At 64.9% G+C, this 20,689-nt stretch overlaps 1 protein-coding gene across 4 annotated transcripts in view; it reads left to right on the forward strand.

Annotated features, from left to right (window-relative positions):
* The window catches only part of LOC137380434 (actin nucleation-promoting factor WAS-like), a 166,857-nt gene that overhangs the window by 131,412 nt on the left and 14,756 nt on the right, over positions 1 to 20,689 (forward strand). Inside the window, exon 7 of one of the 4 annotated variants that reach the window (XM_068052365.1) lies at positions 577 to 667. The exons of 2 other annotated variants lie outside the window; for them this stretch is intronic. In XM_068052365.1, the coding sequence (XP_067908466.1) occupies positions 577 to 580 (4 nt within the window). In that variant the 3' untranslated portion in view covers positions 581 to 667. Of the gene's footprint in view, positions 1 to 576; positions 731 to 20,689 lie in introns of those variants that run through there. One more of the 4 variants, XM_068052362.1, reaches the window with a different exon arrangement.

Genomic DNA, 20,689 nt, shown 5'->3' on the forward strand with positions numbered 1-20,689 from the left:
GCGGGGCGGTTGTTGGTGTTTGGACTGATCTGTGAAGAAAGTTTGATCCTGTTTCTAAGCTGTATGTGGATAATTTTCACTGAGCTTGAGTGACTTGTCTGGCCGTCTGACTTTGCTCATGACTGGGTCGGCTCAGTTTTTTATTTTTATGTAGAGATACAGCACTGAAACTGGTCCTCGGCCCACCGAGTCAGTGCTGGACCATCAACCACCCACTTATACTAATCCTACACTAATTCCATATTCCTACCATATCCTCACCTTCCCTCAATTCCCCTACCACCTACCTATACTAGGGGCAATTTCTAATGGCCAATTTACCTACCAACCTGCAAGTCTTTGGCATGTGGGAGGAAACGGAGCACCCGGTTTGTGCCCACAGGAGTCAGTGACGACTGTGATCGTTCTCCTCCTGCCTCCTTTGGGGAGCAATGCCAGTCCTGGGACAGTCCCTTATGAGAAGTGAGCTCTGCTCATCTGTCCATTGATGGGTTTCTGGGGAGGGGACGGCTGGGGAATGGTCTCTGTACAGGTTTGGGTCTGTGAGCTGCTCCGTGTTTCCCTGTGTGGTGGTAGATGAATCTGTTGGACCCTGATTTGATGGAGCTGTTCCGAGAAGCAGGAATTAATACAGCCCACCTGAAGGATGAAGAAACCTCACAGCTGATTTACGAAGTTATTGAGCAAAAAGGAGGAATTGATGCCGTGAGGAAAGCAGCAAGACAGAAAGGTACAGGATACAGGGAGGGGGGTGGGATCTGCAGAGGTGTGTGGGGAAATTGGGGGAGGGGGATTGGGGCCTGTGGTAGCATGGGGGAGGTGGGGGCGCAGTGGAAATGTTTTATTGAAGCATTGTAAATGATGGAACCTGGTTTATTTGACCTGAGAGTGCCTGCGGGGCTCTTGGTTCTAGTGGAATCAGCCTGAGCCGGTGATGAGGAGGGGGGGCAGTGAATGGCTGACTTCCCGGGGATCTGTTCCTTGAAGGGCCGAATAATGAGGTGGTGACTTTTTTTCTTTGTGTTTTTTCTTTTATATCTGGGGTGTGTAGGGGGGGGGGGTGGGTCAGTTGTGTGTGTAGGGGATGGGGGGTGGGTCAGTTGTGTGTGTGTAGGGGGGGGGGGGTGGGGTCAGTTGTGTGTGTAGGGGATGGGGGGTGGTCAGTTGTGTGTGTGTAGGGGGGGGGTGGGTCAGTTGTGTGTGTGTAGGGGGGGGGGGGGTGGGTCAGTTGTGTGTGTGTGAGTGTGTGTGTAAGGGGGGTGGGGGGGGGTCAGTTTGTGTGTGTGTAAGGGGGGTGGGGGGGGGTCAGTGGTGGTGTGTGTAAGGGGGGTGGGGGGGTCAGTGGTGTGTGTGTAGGAGGGGTGGGGGGGGGTCAGTGGTGTGTGTGTAGGGGGGGTGGGGGGGGGTCAGTTGTGTGTGGGTGTGTGTGTGTAGGGGGGGTGGGGGGGTCAGTGGTGTGTGTGTGTGTGTGTAGGGGGGGTGGGGGGGGTCAGTGGTGTGTGTGTGTGTAGGGGGGGTGGGGGGGTCAGTGGTGTGTGTGTGTGTGTGTAGGGGGGGTGGGGGGGTCAGTGGTGTGTGTGTGTAGGGGGGGTGGGGGGGTCAGTGGTGTGTGTGTGTGTAGGGGGGGTGGGGGGGTCAGTTGTGTGTGTGTGTGTGTAGGGGGGGTGGGGGGTCAGTGGTGTGTGTGTGTGTGTGTAGGGGGGGTGGGGGGGTCAGTGGTGTGTGTGTGTGTGTGTGTAGGGGGGTGGGGGGGTCAGTGGTGTGTGTGTGTGTGTGTAGGGGGGGTGGGGGGGTCAGTGGTGTGTGTGTGTGTGTGTAGGGGGGGTGGGGGGGTCAGTGGTGTGTGTGTGTGTGTGTGTAGGGGGGGGTGGGGGGGTCAGTGGTGTGTGTGTGTGTGTAGGGGGGGTGGGGGGTCAGTGGTGTGTGTGTGTAGGTGGGGTGGGGGGGTCAGTGGTGTGTGTGTGTGTGTGTAGGGGGGGTGGGGGGGTCAGTGGTGTGTGTGTGTGTGTGTGTAGGGGGGGTGGGGGGGTCAGTGGTGTGTGTGTGTGTGTGTAGGGGGGGTGGGGGGGTCAGTGGTGTGTGTGTGTGTGTGTAGGGGGGGTGGGGGGGTCAGTGGTGTGTGTGTGTGTGTGTAGGGGGGGTGGGGGGGTCAGTGGTGTGTGGTGTGTGTGTGTGTAGGGGGGGTGGGGGGGTCAGTGGTGTGTGTGTGTAGGGGGGGTGGGGGGTCAGTGGTGTGTGTGTGTGTGTGTAGGGGGGGTGGGGGGGGTCAGTGGTGTGTGTGTGTGTGTGTCGGGGGGGTGGGGGGGGTCAGTGGTGTGTGTGTGTAGGGGGGGGTGGGGGGGTCAGTGGTGTGTGTGTGTGTGTGTGGTGGGGGGGTGGGGGGGTCAGTGGTGTGTGGGGTGTGTGTGTAGGGGGGTGGGGGGGTCAGTGGTGTGTGGGTGTGTGTGTGTGTAGGGGGGGTGGGGGGGTCAGTGGTGTGTGGGTGTGTGTGTGTGTAGGGGGGGTGGGGGGGTCAGTGGTGTGTGGGTGTGTGTGTGTGTAGGGGGGGTGGGGGGGTCAGTGGTGTGTGGGTGTGTGTGTGTGTAGGGGGGGTGGGGGGGTCAGTGGGTGTGGGTGTGTGTGTGTGTAGGGGGGGTGGGGGGGTCAGTGGTGTGTGGGTGTGTGTGTGTGTAGGGGGGGTGGGGGGGTCAGTGGTGTGTGTGTGTGTGTAGGGGGGGTGGGGGGGTCAGTGGTGTGTGGGTGTGTGTGTGTGTAGGGGGGGTGGGGGGGTCAGTGGTGTGTGGGTGTGTGTGTGTGTGTAGGGGGGGTGGGGGGGTCAGTGGTGTGTGGGTGTGTGTGTGTGTAGGGGGGGTGGGGGGGTCAGTGGGTGTGTGTGTGTGTGTGTGTGTAGGGGGGGTGGGGGGGGTCAGTGGTGTGTGTGTGTGTGTGTGTGTAGGGGGGGTGGGGGGTCAGTGGTGTGTGTGTGTGTGTGTGTGTAGGGGGGGGGGTGGGGGGGGTCAGTGGTGTGTGTGTGTGTGTGTGTGTGTAGGGGGGGTGGGGGGGTCAGTGGTGTGTGTGTGTGTGTGTGTGTAGGGGGGGGTGGGGGGGTCAGTGGTGTGTGGTGTGTGTGTGTGTTGTGTAGGGGGGGTGGGGGGGTCAGTGGTGTGTGTGTGTGTGTGTGTGTGTAGGGGGGGTGGGGGGGTCAGTGGTGTGTGTGTGTGTGTGTGTGTAGGGGGGGTGGGGGGGGTCAGTGGTGTGTGTGTGGTGTGTGTAGGGGGGGTGCGGGGGGTCAGTGGTGTGTGTGTGTGTGTGTAGGGGGGGTGGGGGGGGTCAGTGGTGTGTGTGTGTGTGTGTAGGGGGGGTGGGGGGGTCAGTGGGTGTGTGTGTGTGTGTGTAGGGGGGGTGGGGGGGTCAGTGGTGTGTGTGTGTGTGTGTGTAGGGGGGGTGGGGGGTCAGTGGTGTGTGTGTGTGTGTGTGTGTAGGGGGGGTGGGGGGGTCAGTGGTGTGTGTGTGTAGGGGGGGTGGGGGGGTCAGTGGTGTGTGTGTGTGTGTGTAGGGGGGTGGGGGGGTCAGTTGTGTGTGTGTGTGTGTAGGGGGGGTGGGGGGGTCAGTTGTGTGTGTGTGTGTAGGGGGTGGGGGGGTCAGTGGTGTGTGTGTGTGTGTGTAGGGGGGGTGGGGGGGTCAGTGGTGTGTGTGTGTGTGTGTAGGGGGGGTGGGGGGGTCAGTGGTGGTGTGTGTGTGTGTGTAGGGGGGGTGGGGGGGTCAGTGGTGTGTGTGTGTGTGTGTGTGTGTAGGGGGGGTGGGGGGGTCAGTGGTGTGTGTGTGTGTGTGTGTGTGTAGGGGGGGTGGGGGGGTCAGTGGTGTGTGTGTGTGTGTGTGTAGGGGGGTGGGGGGGGTCAGTGGTGTGTGTGTGTGTGTGTGTAGGGGGGGGTGGGGGGGTCAGTGGTGTGTGTGTGTGTGTGTAGGGGGGGTGGGGGGGTCAGTGGTGTGTGTGTGTGTGTGTAGGGGGGGTGGGGGGGTCAGTGGTGTGTGTGTGTGTGTGTAGGGGGGGTGGGGGGGGTCAGTGGTGTGTGTGTGTGTGTGTAGGGGGGGGTGGGGGGGTCAGTGGTGTGTGTGTGTGTGTGTAGGGGGGGTGGGGGGGTCAGTGGTGTGTGTGTGTGTGTAGGGGGGTGGGGGGTCAGTGGTGTGTGTGTGTGTGTGTAGGGGGGGTGGGGGGGGTCAGTGGTGTGTGTGTGTGTGTGTGTAGGGGGGGTGGGGGGGTCAGTGGTGTGTGTGGTGTGTGTGTAGGGGGGGTGGGGGGGTCAGTGGTGTGTGTGTGTGTGTGTGTAGGGGGGGTGGGGGGGTCAGTGGTGTGTGTGTGTGTGTGTGTGTAGGGGGGGTGGGGGGGGTCAGTGGTGTGTGTGTGTAGGGGGGGTGGGGGGGTCAGTGGTGTGTGTGTGTGTGTGTAGGGGGGGTGGGGGGGTCAGTTGTGTGTGTGTGTGTGTGTAGGGGGGGTGGGGGGGTCAGTTGTGTGTGTGTGTGTAGGGGGGTGGGGGGGTCAGTTGTGTGTGTGTGTGTGTAGGGGGGGGTGGGGGGGTCAGTGGTGTGTGTGTGTGTGTGTAGGGGGGGTGGGGGGGTCAGTGGTGTGTGTGTGTGTGTGTAGGGGGGGTGGGGGGGTCAGTGGTGTGTGTGTGTGTGTGTAGGGGGGGTGGGGGGGTCAGTGGTGTGTGTGTGTGTGTGTGTAGGGGGGGTGGGGGGGTCAGTGCTGTGTGTGTGTGTGTGTAGGGGGGGGTGGGGGGGTCAGTGGTGTGTGTGTGTGTGTGTAGGGGGGGTGGGGGGGTCAGTGGTGTGTGTGTGTGTGTGTGTAGGGGGGGTGGGGGGGTCAGTGGTGTGTGTGTGTAGGGGGGGTGGGGGGGTCAGTGGTGTGTGTGTGTGTGTGTAGGGGGGGTGGGGGGGTCAGTGGTGTGTGTGTGTGTGTGTAGGGGGGGTGGGGGGGTCAGTGGTGTGTGTGTGTGTGTGTAGGGGGGGTGGGGGGGGTCAGTGGTGTGTGTGTGTGTGTGTAGGGGGGGTGGGGGGGTCAGTGGTGTGTGTGTGTGTGTGTGTAGGGGGGGTGGGGGGGTCAGTGCTGTGTGTGTGTGTGTGTAGGGGGGGTGGGGGGGTCAGTGGGTGTGTGTGTGTGTGTAGGGGGGGTGGGGGGGTCAGTGGTGTGTGTGTGTAGGGGGGGTGGGGGGGTCAGTGGTGTGTGTGTGTGTGTGTAGGGGGGGTGGGGGGGGTCAGTGGTGTGTGTGTGTGTGTGTGTAGGGGGGGTGGGGGGGTCAGTGGTGTGTGTGTGTGTGTGTAGGGGGGGGTGGGGGGGTCAGTGGTGTGTGTGTGTGTGTGTAGGGGGGTGGGGGGGTCAGTGGTGTGTGTGTGTGTGTGTAGGGGGGTGTGGGGGTCAGTGGTGTGTGTGTGTAGGGGGGGTGGGGGGGTCAGTGGTGTGTGTGTGTGTGTGTGTAGGGGGGGTGGGGGGGTCAGTGGTGTGTGTGTGTGTGTGTGTAGGGGGGGTGGGGGGGTCAGTGGTGTGTGGGTGTGTGTGTGTGTAGGGGGGGTGGGGGGGTCAGTGGTGTGTGGGTGTGTGTGTGTGTAGGGGGGGTGGGGGGGTCAGTGGTGTGTGGGGGTGTGTGTGTAGGGGGGGTGGGGGGGTCAGTGGTGTGTGGGTGTGTGTGTGTGTAGGGGGGGTGGGGGTCAGTGGTGTGTGGGTGTGTGTGTGTGTAGGGGGGGTGGGGGGGTCAGTGGTGTGTGGGTGTGTGTGTGTGTAGGGGGGGTGGGGGGGTCAGTGGTGTGTGGGTGTGTGTGTGTGTAGGGGGGGTGGGGGGGTCAGTGGTGTGTGGGTGTGTGTGTGTGTAGGGGGGGTGGGGGGTCAGTGGTGTGTGGGTGTGTGTGTGTGTAGGGGGGGTGGGGGGGTCAGTGGTGTGTGTGTGTGTGTGTAGGGGGGGTGGGGGGGGTCAGTGGTGTGTGGTGTGTGTGTGTGTGTAGGGGGGTGGGGGGTCAGTGGTGTGTGGGTGTGTGTGTGTGTAGGGGGGGTGGGGGGGTCAGTTGTGTGTGTGTGTGTGTGTGTAGGGGGGTGGGGGGGTCAGTGGTGTGTGTGTGTGTGTGTAGGGGGGGGTGGGGGGGTCAGTGGTGTGTGTGTGTGTAGGGGGGGTGGGGGGGTCAGTGGTGTGTGTGTGTGTGTGTGTAGGGGGGTGGGGGGGTCAGTGGTGTGTGTGTGTGTGTGTGTAGGGGGGGTGGGGGGGTCAGTGGTGTGTGTGTGTGTGTGTGTAGGGGGGGTGGGGGGGTCAGTGGTGTGTGTGTGTGTGTGTGTAGGGGGGGTGGGGGGTCAGTGGTGTGTGTGTGTGTGTGTGTAGGGGGGGTGGGGGGGTCAGTGGTGTGTGTGTGTGTGTGTGTGTAGGGGGGGTGGGGGGGTCAGTGGTGTGTGTGTGTGTGTGTGTAGGGGGGGTGGGGGGTCAGTGGTGTGTGTGTGTGTGTGTAGGGGGGGTGGGGGGGTCAGTGGTGTGTGTTTGTGTGTGTGTAGGGGGGGTGGGGGGGTCAGTGGTGTGTGTGTGTGTGTGTGTAGGGGGGGTGGGGGGGTCAGTGGTGTGTGTGTGTGTGTGTGTAGGGGGGGTGGGGGGGTCAGTGGTGTGTGTGTGTGTGTGTGTAGGGGGGGTGGGGGGGTCAGTTGTGTGTGTGTGTGTAGGGGGGGGTGGGGGGGTCAGTGGTGTGTGTGTGTGTGTGTAGGGGGGGTCAGTGGTGTGTGTGTGTGGTGTGTGTAGGGGGGGTCAGTGGTGTGTGTGTGTGTGTGTGTGTGTAGGGGGGGTCAGTGGTGTGTGTGTGTGTGTGTAGGGGGGGTGGGGGGGTCAGTGGTGTGTGTGTGTGTGTGTAGGGGGGTGGGGGGGTCAGTGGTGTGTGTGTGTGTAGGGGGGGTGGGGGGGTCAGTGGTGTGTGTGTGTGTGTGTAGGGGGGGTGGGGGGGTCAGTGGTGTGTGTGTGTGTGTGTAGGGGGGGTGGGGGGGTCAGTGGTGTGTGTGTGTGTGTGTGTGTGTGTGTAGGGGGGGTGGGGGGGTCAGTGGTGTGTGTGTGTGTGTGTGTGTGTGTAGGGGGGGGTGGGGGGGTCAGTGGTGTGTGTGTGTGTGTGTGTAGGGGGGGTGGGGGGGTCAGTGGTGTGTGTGTGTGTGTGTAGGGGGGGTGGGGGGGTCAGTTGTGTGTGTGTGTGGTGTGTAGGGGGGGTGGGGGGGTCAGTGGTGTGTGTGTGTGTGTGTAGGGGGGGTGGGGGGGTCAGTGGTGTGTGTGTGTGTGTGTAGGGGGGGTGGGGGGGTCAGTTTGTGTGTGTGTGTGTGTGTGTAGGGGGTGCGGGGGGGGGTCAGTTTGTGTGTGTGTGTGTGTGTGTAGGGGGTGCGGGGGGGGTCAGTTTGTGTGTGTGTGTGTGTGTGGTGTAGGGGGTGCGGGGGGGGTCAGTTGTGTGTGTGTGTGTGTGTAGGGGGTGCGGGGGGGGTCAGTGGTGTGTGTGTGTGTGTGTGTAGGGGGGGTGGGGGGTCAGTGGTGTGTGTGTGTGTGTAGGGGGGGTGTCAGTGGTGTGTGTGTGTGTGTGTAGGGGGGGTGGGGGGGGTCAGTTGTGTGTGTGTGTGTGTGTGTGTAGGGGGGTGCGGGGGGGGTCAGTGGTGTGTGTGTGTGTAGGGGGGGTGGGGGGGTCAGTGGTGTGTGTGTGTTAGGGGGGGTGGGGGGGGTCAGTGGTGTGTGTGTGTAGGGGGGGTCAGTGGTGTGTGTGTAGGGGGGTGGGGGGTCAGTGGTGTGTGTGTGTGTAGGGGGGGTGGGGGGGTCAGTGGTGTGTGTGTGTGTAGGGGTGGGGGGGGGTCAGTGGTGTGTGTGTGTGTGTGTGTGTGTGTAGGGGGGGTGGGGGGGGTCAGGTGTGTGTGTGTGTGTAGGGGGGGTGGGGGGGGTCAGGTGTGTGTGTGTGTGTAGGGGGGGTGGGGGGGGGGTCAGTGTGTGTGTGTGTAGGGGGGGTGGGGGGGGGGGTCAGTTGTGTGTGTGTGTGTGTAGGGGGGGAGCCCGGGGGGGTCAGTGGTGTGTGTGTGTGTGTAGGGGGGGTGGGGGGGGTCAGTGGTGTGTGTGTGTAGGGGGGGTGGGGTCAGTGGTGTGTGTGTGTAGGGGTGGGGGGGGGTCAGTGGTGTGTGTGTGTGTGTGTGTGTAGGGGGGGTGGGGGGGGTCAGGTGTGTGTGTGTGTGTAGGGGGGGTGCGGGGGGGGTCAGGTGTGTTGTGTGTGTGTAGGGTGGGTGCGGGGGGGTCAGTGGTGTGTGTGTGTGTAGGGGGGGTGGGGGGGTCAGTGGTGTGTGTGTGTAGGGGGGGTGGGGGGGGGGGTGGGGGGTCAGTGGGTGTGTGTGTGTGTAGGGGGGGTGGGGGGGTCAGTGGTGTGTGTGTGTAGGGGGGGTGGGGGGGGGTCAGTGGTGTGTGTGTGTGTGTGTGTAGGGGGGGTGGGGGGGGGTCAGGTGTGTGTGTGTGTGTGTAGGGGGGGTGCGGGGGGGGTCAGTGGTGTGTGTGTGTGGTGTAGGGGGGGTACGGGGGGGGTCAGTGGTGTGTGTGTGTGTGTAGGGGGGGTGGGGGGGTCAGTGGTGTGTGTGTGTAGGGGGGGTGCGGGGGGGGTCAGTGATGTGTGTGTGTAGCGGGGGTGCGGGGGGGTCAGTGGTGTGTGTGTGTTAGGGGGTGTGGGGGGGGGTCAGTGGTGTGTGCGGGGGGGGGGGTCAGTGGTGTGTGTGTGGGTGGTCAGTGGTGTGTGTGTGGGTAGGGGGGGTGGTCAGTGGTGTGTGTGTGTGTGTCGGGGGGGTGGGGGGGGGTCAGTGGTGTGTGTGTGTGTGTGTGTGTGTGTAGGGGGGGGGGGGGGTCAGTGGTGTGTGTGTGTGTGTAGGGGGGGTGGGGGGGGTCAGTTGTGTGTGTGTGTGTGTGTAGGGGGGGTCAGGGTGTGTGTGTGTGTAGGGGGGGTGGGGGGGTCAGTGGGTGTGTGTGTGTGTGTGTGTAGGGGGGGGGGGGGTCAGTGGTGTGTGTGTGTGTAGGGGGGTGGGGGGTCAGTGGTGTGTGTGTGTGTAGGGGGGGGGGGGGGGTCAGTGGTGTGTGTGTGTGTGTGTGTGTAGGGGGGGTGGGGGGGTCAGTGGTGTGTGTGTGTGTGTGTGGGGGGGTGGGGGGGTCAGTGGTGTGTGTGTGTGTGTAGGGGGGGTGGGGGGGTCAGTGGTGTGTGTGTGTGTGTGTGTAGGGGGGGTGGGGGGTCAGTGGTGTGTGTGTGTGTGTGTAGGGGGGGGGTGGGGGGTCAGTGGTGTGTGTGTGTGTGTGTAGGGGGGGTGGGGGGGTCAGTGGTGTGTGTGTGTGTGTGTAGGGGGGGTGGGGGGGTCAGTGGTGTGTGTGTGTGTGTGTAGGGGGGGTGGGGGGGTCAGTGGTGTGTGTGTTGTGTGTGTAGGGGGGGTGGGGGGGTCAGTGGTGTGTGTGTGTGTGTGTGTAGGGGGGTGGGGGGGTCAGTGGTGTGTGTGTGTGTGTGTAGGGGGGGTGGGGGGGTCAGTGGTGTGTGTGTGTGTGTGTAGGGGGGGTGGGGGGGTCCAGTTTGTGTGTGTGTGTGTGTGTGTGTGTGTGTAGGGGGTGCGGGGGGGGTCAGTTGTGTGTGTGTGTGTGTGTGTGTAGGGGGTGCGGGGGGGGTCAGTTGTGTGTGTGTGTGTGTAGGGGGTGCGGGGGGGGGTCAGTGGTGTGTGTGTGTGTGTGTAGGGGGGGTGGGGGGGTCAGTGGTGTGTGTGTGTGTGTAGGGGGGGTGTCAGTGGTGTGTGTGTGTGTGTGTAGGGGGGGTGCGGGGGGTCAGTTGTGTGTGTGTGTGTGTGTGTGTAGGGGGGTGCGGGGGGGGTCAGTGGTGTGTGTGTGTGTAGGGGGGTGGGGGGTCAGTGTGTGTGTGTGTAGGGGGGGTGGGGGGGTCAGTGGTGTGTGTGTGTAGGGGGGTGGGGGGGGTCAGTGGTGTGTGTGTGTGGTAGGGGGGTGGGGGGGTCAGTGGTGTGTGTGTGTAGGGGGGTGGGGGGGGTCAGTGGTGTGTGTGTGTGTGTGTGTGTGTAGGGGGGGTGGGGGGGGTCAGGTGTGTGTGTGTGTGTAGGGGGGGTGGGGGGGTCAGGTGTGTGTGTGTGTGTAGGGGGGGTGGGGGGGGGGGTCAGTTGTGTGTGTGTGTGTAGGGGGGGGTGGGGGGGGTCAGTTGTGTGTGTGTGTGTAGGGGGGGTGCGGGGGGGTCAGTGGTGTGTGTGTGTGTAGGGGGGTGGGGGGGGTCAGTGTGTGTGTGTGTGTAGGGGGGTGGGGGGTCAGTGGTGTGTGTGTGTGTAGGGGGGGTGGGGGGGTCAGTGGTGTGTGTGTGTGTAGGGGGGTGGGGGGTCAGTGGTGTGTGTGTGTGTAGGGGGGTGGGGGGGTCAGTGGTGTGTGTGTGTAGGGGGGGTGGGGTCAGTGGTGTGTGTGTGTAGGGGTGGGGGGGGGTCACAGTGGTGTGTGTGTGTGTGTAGGGGGGGTGGGGGGGTCAGTGGTGTGTGTGTGTAGGGGGGGTGGGGTCAGTGGTGTGTGTGTGTAGGGGTGGGGGGGGTCAGTGGTGTGTGGTGTGTGTGTGTGTAGGGGGGGTGGGGGGGGGTCAGGTGTGTGTGTGTGTGTAGGGGGGGGTGCGGGGGGGGTCAGTGGTGTGTGTGTGTGTAGGGGGGGTGCGGGGGGGGTCAGTGGTGTGTGTGTGTGTAGGGGGGGTGGGGGGGTCAGTGGTGTGTGTGTGTAGGGGGGGTGGGGGGGGGGGTGGGGGGGTCAGTGGTGTGTGTGTGTGTAGGGGGGGTGGGGGGGTCAGTGGTGTGTGTGTGTGTAGGGGGGGTGGGGGGGTCAGTGGTGTGTGTGTGTAGGGGGGGTGGGGTCAGTGGTGTGTGTGTGTAGGGGTGGGGGGGGGTCAGTGGTGTGTGTGTGTGTGTGTAGGGGGGGTGGGGGGGTCAGTGGTGTGTGTGTGTAGGGGGGGTGGGGTCAGTGGTGTGTGTGTGTAGGGGGGGTGGGGGGGGGTCAGTGGTGTGTGTGTGTGTGTAGGGGGGGTGGGGGGGGGTGGGGGGGTCAGTGGTGTGTGTGTGTAGGGGGGGTGGGGGGGGGTCAGTGGTGTGTGTGTGTGTGTAGGGGGGGTGGGGGGGGTCAGGTGTGTGTGTGTGTGTGTAGGGGGGGTGCGGGGGGGGTCAGTGGTGTGTGTGTGTGTGTAGGGGGGGTGGGGGGGTCAGGTGTGTGTGTGTGTGTGTAGGGGGGGTACGGGGGGGGTCAGTGGTGTGTGTGTGTGTGTAGGGGGGGTGGGGGGGTCAGTGGTGTGTGTGTGTAGGGGGGGTGCGGGGGGGGGTCAGTGATGTGTGTGTGTAGCGGGGGTGCGGGGGGGGTCAGTGGTGTGTGTGTGTAGGGGGTGGTGGGGGGGTCAGTGGTGTGTGCGGGGGGTGGGGGGGTCAGTGGTGTGTGTGTGGGTGGGGGTGGTCAGTGGTGTGTGTGTGTGTGGTAGGGGGGGTGGTCAGTGGTGTGTGTGTGTGTGTGTAGGGGGGGTGGGGGGGGTCAGTGGTGTGTGTGTGTGTGTAGGGGGGGTGGGGGGGGTCAGTGGTGTGTGTGTGTGTGTAGGGGGGGTGGGGGGGGGTCAGTGGTGTGTGTGTGTAGGGGGGGTGGGGTCAGTGGTGTGTGTGTGTGTGTGTAGGGGGGGTACGGGGGGGGTCAGTGGTGTGTGTGTGTGTGTGTGTGTAGGGGGGGTGGGGGGGGTCAGTGGTGTGTGTGTGTGTGTGTGTAGGGGGGGTGCGGGGGGGGGTCAGGTGTGTGTGTGTGTGTGTGTAGGGGGGTGCGGGGGGGGGTCAGTGGTGTGTGTGTGTGTGTGTAGGGGGGTGGCGGGGGGGGTCAGTGGTGTGTGTGTGTGTGTAGGGGGGGTACGGGGGGGGTCAGTGGTGTGTGTGTGTAGGGGGGGTGCGGGGGGGGTCAGTGATGTGTGTGTGTGTAGCGGGGGTGCGGGGGGGTCAGTGGTGTGTGTGTGGGGGTGTGGGGGGGGGTCAGTGGGTGTGTGCGGGGGGGGGGGGGTCAGTGGTGTGTGTGTGGGTGGTCAGTGGTGTGTGTGTGTGTGTAGGGGGGGTGGTCAGTGGTGTGTGTGTGTGTGTCGGGGGGGGTGGGGGGGGGGGTCAGTGGTGTGTGTGTGTGTGTGTGTAGGGGGGGTGGGGGGGTCAGTGGTGTGTGTGTGTGTGTAGGGGGGGTGGGGGGGGTCAGTGGTGTGTGTGTAGGGGGGGTGGGGGGGGTCAGTGGTGTGTGTGTGTGTGTAGGGGGGGTGGGGGGGTGTCACGTGGTGTGTGTGTGTGTGTAGGGGGGTGGGGGGGGGGTCAGTTGTGTGTGTGTGTAGGAGGGGGGGGGTCAGTTGTGTGTGTGTGTAGGAGGGGGGGGTCAGTTGTGTGTGTGTGTAGGAGGGGGGGGGTCAGTTGTGTGTGTGTGTGTAGGGGGGGGTGGGGGGGGGTCAGTTGTGTGTATGTGTAGGGGGGGTGGGGGGGGGTCAGTTGTGTGTGTGTGTAGGGGGGGTGGGGGGGGTCAGTTGTGTGTGTGTGTAGGGGGGGGTGGGGGGGGTCAGTGGTGTGTGTGTGTGTAGGGGGGGGTGGGGGGGGTCAGTTGTGTGTGTGTGTGTGTAGGGGGGGTGGGGGGGGGTCAGTGGTGTGTGTGTAGGGGTGGGGGGGGTCAGTTGTGTGTGTGCGTTGTGTGTGTAGGGGGGGTGGGGGTGGTCAGTGGTGTGTGTGTGTGTAGGGGGGGTGGGGGGGTCAGTGGTGTGTGTGTGTGTAGGGGGGGTGGGGGGGTCAGTGGTGTGTGTGTGTGTAGGGGGGGTGTGGGGGGTCAGTGGTGTGTGTGTGTGTAGGGGGGGTGGGGGGGTCAGTGGTGTGTGTGTGTGTAGGGGGGGTGGGGGGTCAGTGGTGTGTGTGTGTGTAGGGGGGGTGGGGGGGTCAGTGGTGTGTGTGTGTGTAGGGGGGGTGGGGGGGTCAGTGGTGTGTGTGTGTGTAGGGGGGGTGGGGGGGTCAGTGGTGTGTGTGTGTGTGTGTGTAGGGGGGGTGGGGGGTCAGTGGTGTGTGTGTGTGTGTGTGTAGGGGGGGTGGGGGGGTCAGTGGTGTGTGTGTGTGTGTGTGTAGGGGGGGTGGGGGGTCAGTGGTGTGTGTGTGTGTGTGTGTAGGGGGGGTGGGGGGGTCAGTGGTGTGTGTGTGTGTAGGGGGGGTGGGGGGGTCAGTGGTGTGTGTGTGTGTAGGGGGGGTGGGGGGGTCAGTGGTGTGTGTGTGTGTAGGGGGGGTGGGGGGGTCAGTGGTGTGTGTGTGTGTAGGGGGGGTGGGGGGGGTCAGGTGTGTGTGTGTAGGGGGGGTGGGGGGGGTCAGGTGTGTGTGTGTAGGGGGGTGGGGGGGGTCAGTGGTGTGTGTGTGTGTAGGGGGGGTGGGGGGGGGTCAGTGGTGTGTGTGTGTGTAGGGGGGGTGGGGGGGGTCAGTGGTGTGTGTGTGTGTAGGGGGGTGGGGGGGTCAGTGGTGTGTGTGTGTGTAGGGGGGGTGGGGGGGGTCAGGTGTGTGTGTGTAGGGGGGGGTGGGGGGGGTCAGGTGTGTGTGTGTAGGGGGGGTGGGGGGGGTCAGGTGTGTGTGTGTAGGGGGGGTGGGGGGGGGTCAGTGGTGTGTGTGTGTGTAGGGGGGGTGGGGGGGGGTCAGTGGTGTGTGTGTGTGTAGTGGGGCTGGGGTCAGTGGTTGTGTGTGTGTGTGTGTGTAGGGGTGGGGGGGGGGGGGTCAGTGGTGTGTGTGTGTGTGTGTAGGGGGGGTGGGGGGGGTCAGTGGTGTGTGTGTGTGTGTGTGTAGGGGGGGTGGGGGGGGGTCAGTGGTGTGTGTGTGTAGGGGGGGTGGGGGGGTCAGTGGTGTGTCTGTGTAGGGGGGGTGGGGGGTCAGTGGTGTGTGTGTGTGTGTAGGGGGGGTGGGGGGGTCAGTGGTGTGTGTGTGTGTGTGTAGGGGGGGGTGGGGGGGTCAGTGGTGTGTGTGTGTGTAGGGGGGGTGGCGGGGGTCAGGTGTGTGTGTGTAGGGGGGGTGGGGGGGGTCAGTGGTGTGTGTGTGTAGGGGGGGTGGGGTCAGTGGTGTGTGTGTGTGTGTGTAGGGTGGGGGGGGGGTCAGTGGTGTGTGTGTGTGTGTGTAGGGGGGGTGGGGGGGTCAGTGGTGTGTGTGTGTGTGTGTAGGGGGGGTGGGGGGGTCAGTGGTGTGTGTGTGTGTGTGTGTGTAGGGGGGGTGGGGGGGTCAGTGGTGTGTGTGTGTGTGTGTGTAGGGGGGGTGGGGGGGTCAGTGGTGTGTGTGTGTGTGTGTAGGGGGGGTGGGGGGGTCAGTGGTGTGTGTGTGTGTAGGGGGGGTGGGGGGGTCAGTGGTGTTTGTGTGTGTAGGGGGGGTGGGGGGGTCAGTGGTGTTTGTGTGTGTAGGGGGGGTGGGGGGGTCAGTGGTGTGTGTGTGTGTAGGGGGGGTGGGGGGGTCAGTGGTGTGTGTGTGTAGGGGGGGTGGGGGGGGTCAGTGGTGTGTGTGTGTGTGTAGGGGGGGTGGGGTCAGTGGTGTGTGTGTGTGTGTGTAGGGGTGGGGGGGGGGTCAGTGGTGTGTGTGTGTGTGTGTGTAGGGGTGGGGGGGGGGTCAGTGGTGTGTGTGTGTGTGTAGGGGGGGTGGGGGGGGTCAGGTGTGTGTGTGTAGGGGGGGTGGGGGGGGGTGTCAGTTGTGTGTGTGTGTGTGTAGGGGGGGTGGGGAGGGTGTCAGTTGTGTGTGTGTGTGTGTAGGGGGGGTACGGGGGGGGGTCAGTGGGTGTGTGTGTGTAGGGGGGGTGGGGGGGTCAGTGGTGTGTGTGTGTAGGGGGGGTGCGGGGGTGGTCAGTGATGTGTGTGTGTAGCGGGGGTGCGGGGGGGGTCAGTGGTGTGTGTAGGGGGGGTGCGGGGGAGGGGTCAGTGGTGTGTGTGTAGGGGGGGTGGTCAGTGGTGTGTGTGTGGGTGGGGGGGGGGTCAGTGTGTGTGTGTGTAGGGGGGGTGGTCAGTGGTGTGTGTGTGTGTCGGGGGGGTGGGGGGGGGGTCAGTTGTGTGTGTGTGTGTCGGGGGGGGGTCAGTTGTGTGTGTGTGTGTGTGTGTGTGTGTCGGGGGGGGTCAGTTGTGTGTGTGTGTGTGTAGGGGGGGTGGGGGGGTCAGTTGGTGGTGGGGTGGGGGGGGGCAGTTGGGGGGTGGGGGGGGTCAGTGGTGTGTGGTGTGTGTGTGTGTGTGTGTGTGTGTAGGGGGGGTGGGGGGGGTCAGTGGTGTGTGTGTGTAGGGGGGGTGGGGGGGGGGTCAGTGGTGTGTGTGTGTAGGGGGGGTGGGTGGGGGGGGTCAGTGGTGTGTGTGTGTAGGGGGGGTCAGTGGTGTGTGTGTGTAGGGGGGGTGGGGGGGTCAGTGGTGTGTGTGTGTGTGTGTGTAGGGGGGGTGGGGGGGTCAGTGGTGTGTGTGTGTGTGTAGGGGGGGTGGGGGGGTCAGTGGTGTGTGTGTGTGTGTGTGTGTAGGGGGGGTGGGGGGGGTCAGTGGTGTGTGTGTGTGTGTGTGTAGGGGGGGTGGGGGGGCAGTGGTGTGTGTGTGTGTGTGTGTAGGGGGGGTGGGGGGGGGTCAGTGGTGTGTGTGTGTGGTGTGTGTAGGGGGGGGTGGGGGGGGTCAGTGGTGTGTGTGTGTGTGTAGGGGGGGTGGGGGGGTCAGTGGTGTGTGTGTGTGTGTGTGTAGGGGGGGTGGGGGGGGTCAGTGGTGTGTGTGTGTGTGTGTAGGGGGGGTGGGGGGGTTGTGTGTGTGTGTGTGTGTAGGGGGGGTGGGGGGGTTGGTGTGTGTGTGTGTGTGTAGGGGGGGTGGGGGGGGTCGGTGGTGTGTGTGTGTGTAGGGGGGGTGGGGGGGGTCAGTGGTGTGTGTGTGTGTAGGGGGGGTGGGGGGGTCATGTGTGTAGGGGGGGTGGGGGGGTCAGTGGTGTGTGTGTGTGTAGGGGGGGTGGGGGGGTCAGTGGTGTGTGTGTGTGTAGGGGGGGTGGGGGGGTCAGTGGTGTGTGTGTGTGTGTGTGTGTAGGGGGGGTGGGGGGGTCAGTGGTGTGTGTGTGTGTGTGTGTAGGGGGGGTGGGGGGGTCAGTGGTGTGTGTGTGTGTGTGTAGGGGGGGTGGGGGGGTCAGTGGTGTGTGTGTGTGTGTGTGTAGGGGGGGTGGGGGGTCAGTGGTGTGTGTGTGTGTGTGTAGGGGGGGTGGGGGGGTCAGTGGTGTGTGTGTGTGTGTGTAGGGGGGGTGGGGGGGTCAGTGGTGTGTGTGTGTGTGTGTAGGGGGGGTGGGGGGGTCAGTGGTGTGTGTGTGTGTGTGTAGGGGGGGGTGGGGGGGTCAGTGGTGTGTGTGTGTGTGTGTGTAGGGGGGGTGGGGGGGTCAGTGGTGTGTGTGTGTGTGTGTGTAGGGGGGGTGGGGGGGGTCAGTGGTGTGTGTGTGTGTGTGTGTAGGGGGGGTGGGGGGGTCAGTGGTGTGTGTGTGTGTGTGTAGGGGGGGTGGGGGGGTCAGTTTGTGTGTGTGTGTGTGTGTGTGTGTGTGTAGGGGGTGCGGGGGGGGGTCAGTTTGTGTGTGTGTGTGTGTGTGTGTAGGGGGTGCGGGGGGGGGTCAGTTGTGTGTGTGTGTGTGTAGGGGGTGCGGGGGGGGTCAGTGGTGTGTGTGTGTGTGTGTAGGGGGGGTGGGGGGGTCAGTGGTGTGTGTGTGTGTAGGGGGGGTGTCAGTGGTGTGTGTGTGTGTGTGTAGGGGGGGTGCGGGGGTCAGTTGTGTGTGTGTGTGTGTGTGTAGGGGGGGTGCGGGGGGGGTCAGTGGTGTGTGTGTGTGTAGGGGGGGTGGGGGGGTCAGTGGTGTGTGTGTGTAGGGGGGGTGGGGGGGTCAGTGGTGTGTGTGTGTAGGGGGGGTGGGGGGGTCAGTGGTGTGTGTGTGTAGGGGGGGTGGGGGGGTCAGTGGTGTGTGTGTGTAGGGGGGGTGGGGGGGTCAGTGGTGTGTGTGTGTGTGTGTGTGTGTGTAGGGGGGGTGGGGGGGGTCAGGTGTGTGTGTGTGTGTAGGGGGGGTGGGGGGGGTCAGGTGTGTGTGTGTGTGTAGGGGGGGTGGGGGGGGGGGTCAGTTGTGTGTGTGTGTGTGTAGGGGGGGTGGGGGGGGGTCAGTTGTGTGTGTGTGTGTAGGGGGGGTGCGGGGGGGGTCAGTGGTGTGTGTGTGTGTAGGGGGGGTGGGGGGGTCAGTGGTGTGTGTGTGTGTAGGGGGGGTGGGGGGGTCAGTGGTGTGTGTGTGTGTAGGGGGGGTGGGGGGGTCAGTGGTGTGTGTGTGTGTAGGGGGGGTGGGGGGGTCAGTGGTGTGTGTGTGTGTAGGGGGGGTGGGGGGGTCAGTGGTGTGTGTGTGTAGGGGGGGTGGGGTCAGTGGTGTGTGTGTGTAGGGGTGGGGGGGGGTCAGTGGTGTGTGTGTGTGTGTAGGGGGGGTGGGGGGGTCAGTGGTGTGTGTGTGTAGGGGGGGTGGGGTCAGTGGTGTGTGTGTGTAGGGGTGGGGGGGGGTCAGTGGTGTGTGTGTGTGTGTGTGTGTAGGGGGGGTGGGGGGGGTCAGGTGTGTGTGTGTGTGTAGGGGGGGTGCGGGGGGGGTCAGTGGTGTGTGTGTGTGTAGGGGGGGTGCGGGGGGGGTCAGTGGTGTGTGTGTGTGTAGGGGGGGTGGGGGGGGTCAGTGGTGTGTGTGTGTAGGGGGGGTGGGGGGGGGGGTGGGGGGGTCAGTGGTGTGTGTGTGTGTAGGGGGGGTGGGGGGGTCAGTGGTGTGTGTGTGTGTAGGGGGGGTGGGGGGGTCAGTGGTGTGTGTGTGTAGGGGGGGTGGGGTCAGTGGTGTGTGTGTGTAGGGGTGGGGGGGGGGTCAGTGGTGTGTGTGTGTGTGTGTAGGGGGGGTGGGGGGGTCAGTGGTGTGTGTGTGTAGGGGGGGTGGGGTCAGTGGTGTGTGTGTGTAGGGGGGGTGGGGGGGGGTCAGTGGTGTGTGTGTGTGTGTAGGGGGGGTGGGGGGGGGTGGGGGGGTCAGTGGTGTGTGTGTGTAGGGGGGGTGGGGGGGGGTCAGTGGTGTGTGTGTGTGTGTAGGGGGGGTGGGGGGGGTCAGGTGTGTGTGTGTGTGTGTAGGGGGGGTGCGGGGGGGGTCAGTGGTGTGTGTGTGTGTGTAGGGGGGGTGGGGGGGGTCAGGTGTGTGTGTGTGTGTGTAGGGGGGGTACGGGGGGGGTCAGTGGTGTGTGTGTGTGTGTAGGGGGGGTGGGGGGGTCAGTGGTGTGTGTGTGTAGGGGGGGTGCGGGGGGGGTCAGTGATGTGTGTGTGTAGCGGGGGTGCGGGGGGGGTCAGTGGTGTGTGTGTGTAGGGGGTGTGGGGGGGGTCAGTGGTGTGTGCGGGGGGTGGGGGGGTCAGTGGTGTGTGTGTGGGTGGGGGTGGTCAGTGGTGTGTGTGTGTGTGTAGGGGGGGGTGGTCAGTGGTGTGTGTGTGTGTGTGTAGGGGGGGTGGGGGGGTCAGTGGTGTGTGTGTGTGTGTAGGGGGGGTGGGGGGGTCAGTGGTGTGTGTGTGTGTGTAGGGGGGGTGGGGGGGGGTCAGTGGTGTGTGTGTGTAGGGGGGGTGGGGTCAGTGGTGTGTGTGTGTGTGTGTAGGGGGGGTACGGGGGGGGTCAGTGGTGTGTGTGTGTGTGTGTGTGTAGGGGGGGTGGGGGGGGTCAGTGGTGTGTGTGTGTGTGTGTGTAGGGGGGGTGCGGGGGGGGTCAGGTGTGTGTGTGTGTGTGTGTAGGGGGGTGCGGGGGGGGTCAGTGGTGTGTGTGTGTGTGTGTAGGGGGGGTGCGGGGGGGGTCAGTGGTGTGTGTGTGTGTGTAGGGGGGGTACGGGGGGGTCAGTGGTGTGTGTGTGTAGGGGGGGTGCGGGGGGGGTCAGTGATGTGTGTGTGTAGCGGGGGTGCGGGGGGGGTCAGTGGTGTGTGTGTGTAGGGGGTGTGGGGGGGGGTCAGTGGTGTGTGCGGGGGGGGGGGTCAGTGGTGTGTGTGTGGGTGGTCAGTGGTGTGTGTGTGTGTGTAGGGGGGGGTGGTCAGTGGTGTGTGTGTGTGTGTCGGGGGGGTGGGGGGGGGGTCAGTGGTGTGTGTGTGTGTGTGTGTAGGGGGGGTGGGGGGGGTCAGTGGTGTGTGTGTGTGTGTAGGGGGGGTGGGGGGGGGTCAGTGGTGTGTGTGTAGGGGGGGTGGGGGGGGGTCAGTGGTGTGTGTGTGTGTAGGGGGGGTGGGGGGGTGTCACGTGTGTGTGTGTGTGTGTGTAGGGGGGGTGGGGGGGGGGTCAGTTGTGTGTGTGTGTAGGAGGGGGGGGGTCAGTTGTGTGTGTGTGTAGGAGGGGGGGGGTCAGTTGTGTGTGTGTGTAGGAGGGGGGGGGTCAGTTGTGTGTGTGTGTGTAGGGGGGGTGGGGGGGGTCAGTTGTGTGTATGTGTAGGGGGGGTGGGGGGGGTCAGTTGTGTGTGTGTGTAGGGGGGGTGGGGGGGGTCAGTTGTGTGTGTGTGTAGGGGGGTGGGGGGGGTCAGTGGTGTGTGTGTGTGTAGGGGGGGTGGGGGGGGGTCAGTTGTGTGTGTGTGTGTGTAGGGGGGGTGGGGGGGGTCAGTGGTGTGTGTGTAGGGGTGGGGGGGGGTCAGTTGTGTGTGTGCGTGTGTGTGTAGGGGGGGTGGGGGTGGTCAGTGGTGTGTGTGTGTGTAGGGGGGGTGGGGGGGTCAGTGGTGTGTGTGTGTGTAGGGGGGGTGGGGGGGTCAGTGGTGTGTGTGTGTGTAGGGGGGGTGGGGGGGTCAGTGGTGTGTGTGTGTGTAGGGGGGGTGGGGGGTCAGTGGTGTGTGTGTGTGTAGGGGGGGTGGGGGGGTCAGTGGTGTGTGTGTGTGTAGGGGGGGTGGGGGGGTCAGTGGTGTGTGTGTGTGTAGGGGGGGTGGGGGGGTCAGTGGTGTGTGTGTGTGTAGGGGGGGTGGGGGGGTCAGTGGTGTGTGTGTGTGTGTGTGTAGGGGGGGTGGGGGGGTCAGTGGTGTGTGTGTGTGTGTGTGTAGGGGGGGTGGGGGGGTCAGTGGTGTGTGTGTGTGTGTGTGTAGGGGGGGTGGGGGGGTCAGTGGTGTGTGTGTGTGTGTGTGTAGGGGGGGTGGGGGGGTCAGTGGTGTGTGTGTGTGTAGGGGGGGTGGGGGGGTCAGTGGTGTGTGTGTGTGTAGGGGGGGTGGGGGGGGTCAGGTGTGTGTGTGTAGGGGGGGTGGGGGGGGTCAGGTGTGTGTGTGTAGGGGGGGTGGGGGGGGTCAGTGGTGTGTGTGTGTGTAGGGGGGGTGGGGGGGGGTCAGTGGTGTGTGTGTGTGTAGGGGGGGTGGGGGGGGTCAGTGGTGTGTGTGTGTGTAGGGGGGGTGGGGGGGTCAGTGGTGTGTGTGTGTGTAGGGGGGGTGGGGGGGTCAGGTGTGTGTGTGTAGGGGGGGTGGGGGGGGGTCAGGTGTGTGTGTGTAGGGGGGGTGGGGGGGGTCAGGTGTGTGTGTGTAGGGGGGGTGGGGGGGTCAGTGGTGTGTGTGTGTGTAGGGGGGGTGGGGGGGGGTCAGTGGTGTGTGTGTGTGTAGTGGGGCTGGGGTCAGTGGTGTGTGTGTGTGTGTGTGTAGGGGTGGGGGGGGGGGGTCAGTGGTGTGTGTGTGTGTGTGTGTAGGGGGGGTGGGGGGGTCAGTGGTGTGTG

This window comes from Heterodontus francisci, chromosome 19 (genome assembly GCF_036365525.1).
Source record: "Heterodontus francisci isolate sHetFra1 chromosome 19, sHetFra1.hap1, whole genome shotgun sequence".
NCBI classification, from domain to species: Eukaryota; Metazoa; Chordata; class Chondrichthyes; order Heterodontiformes; family Heterodontidae; genus Heterodontus; species Heterodontus francisci.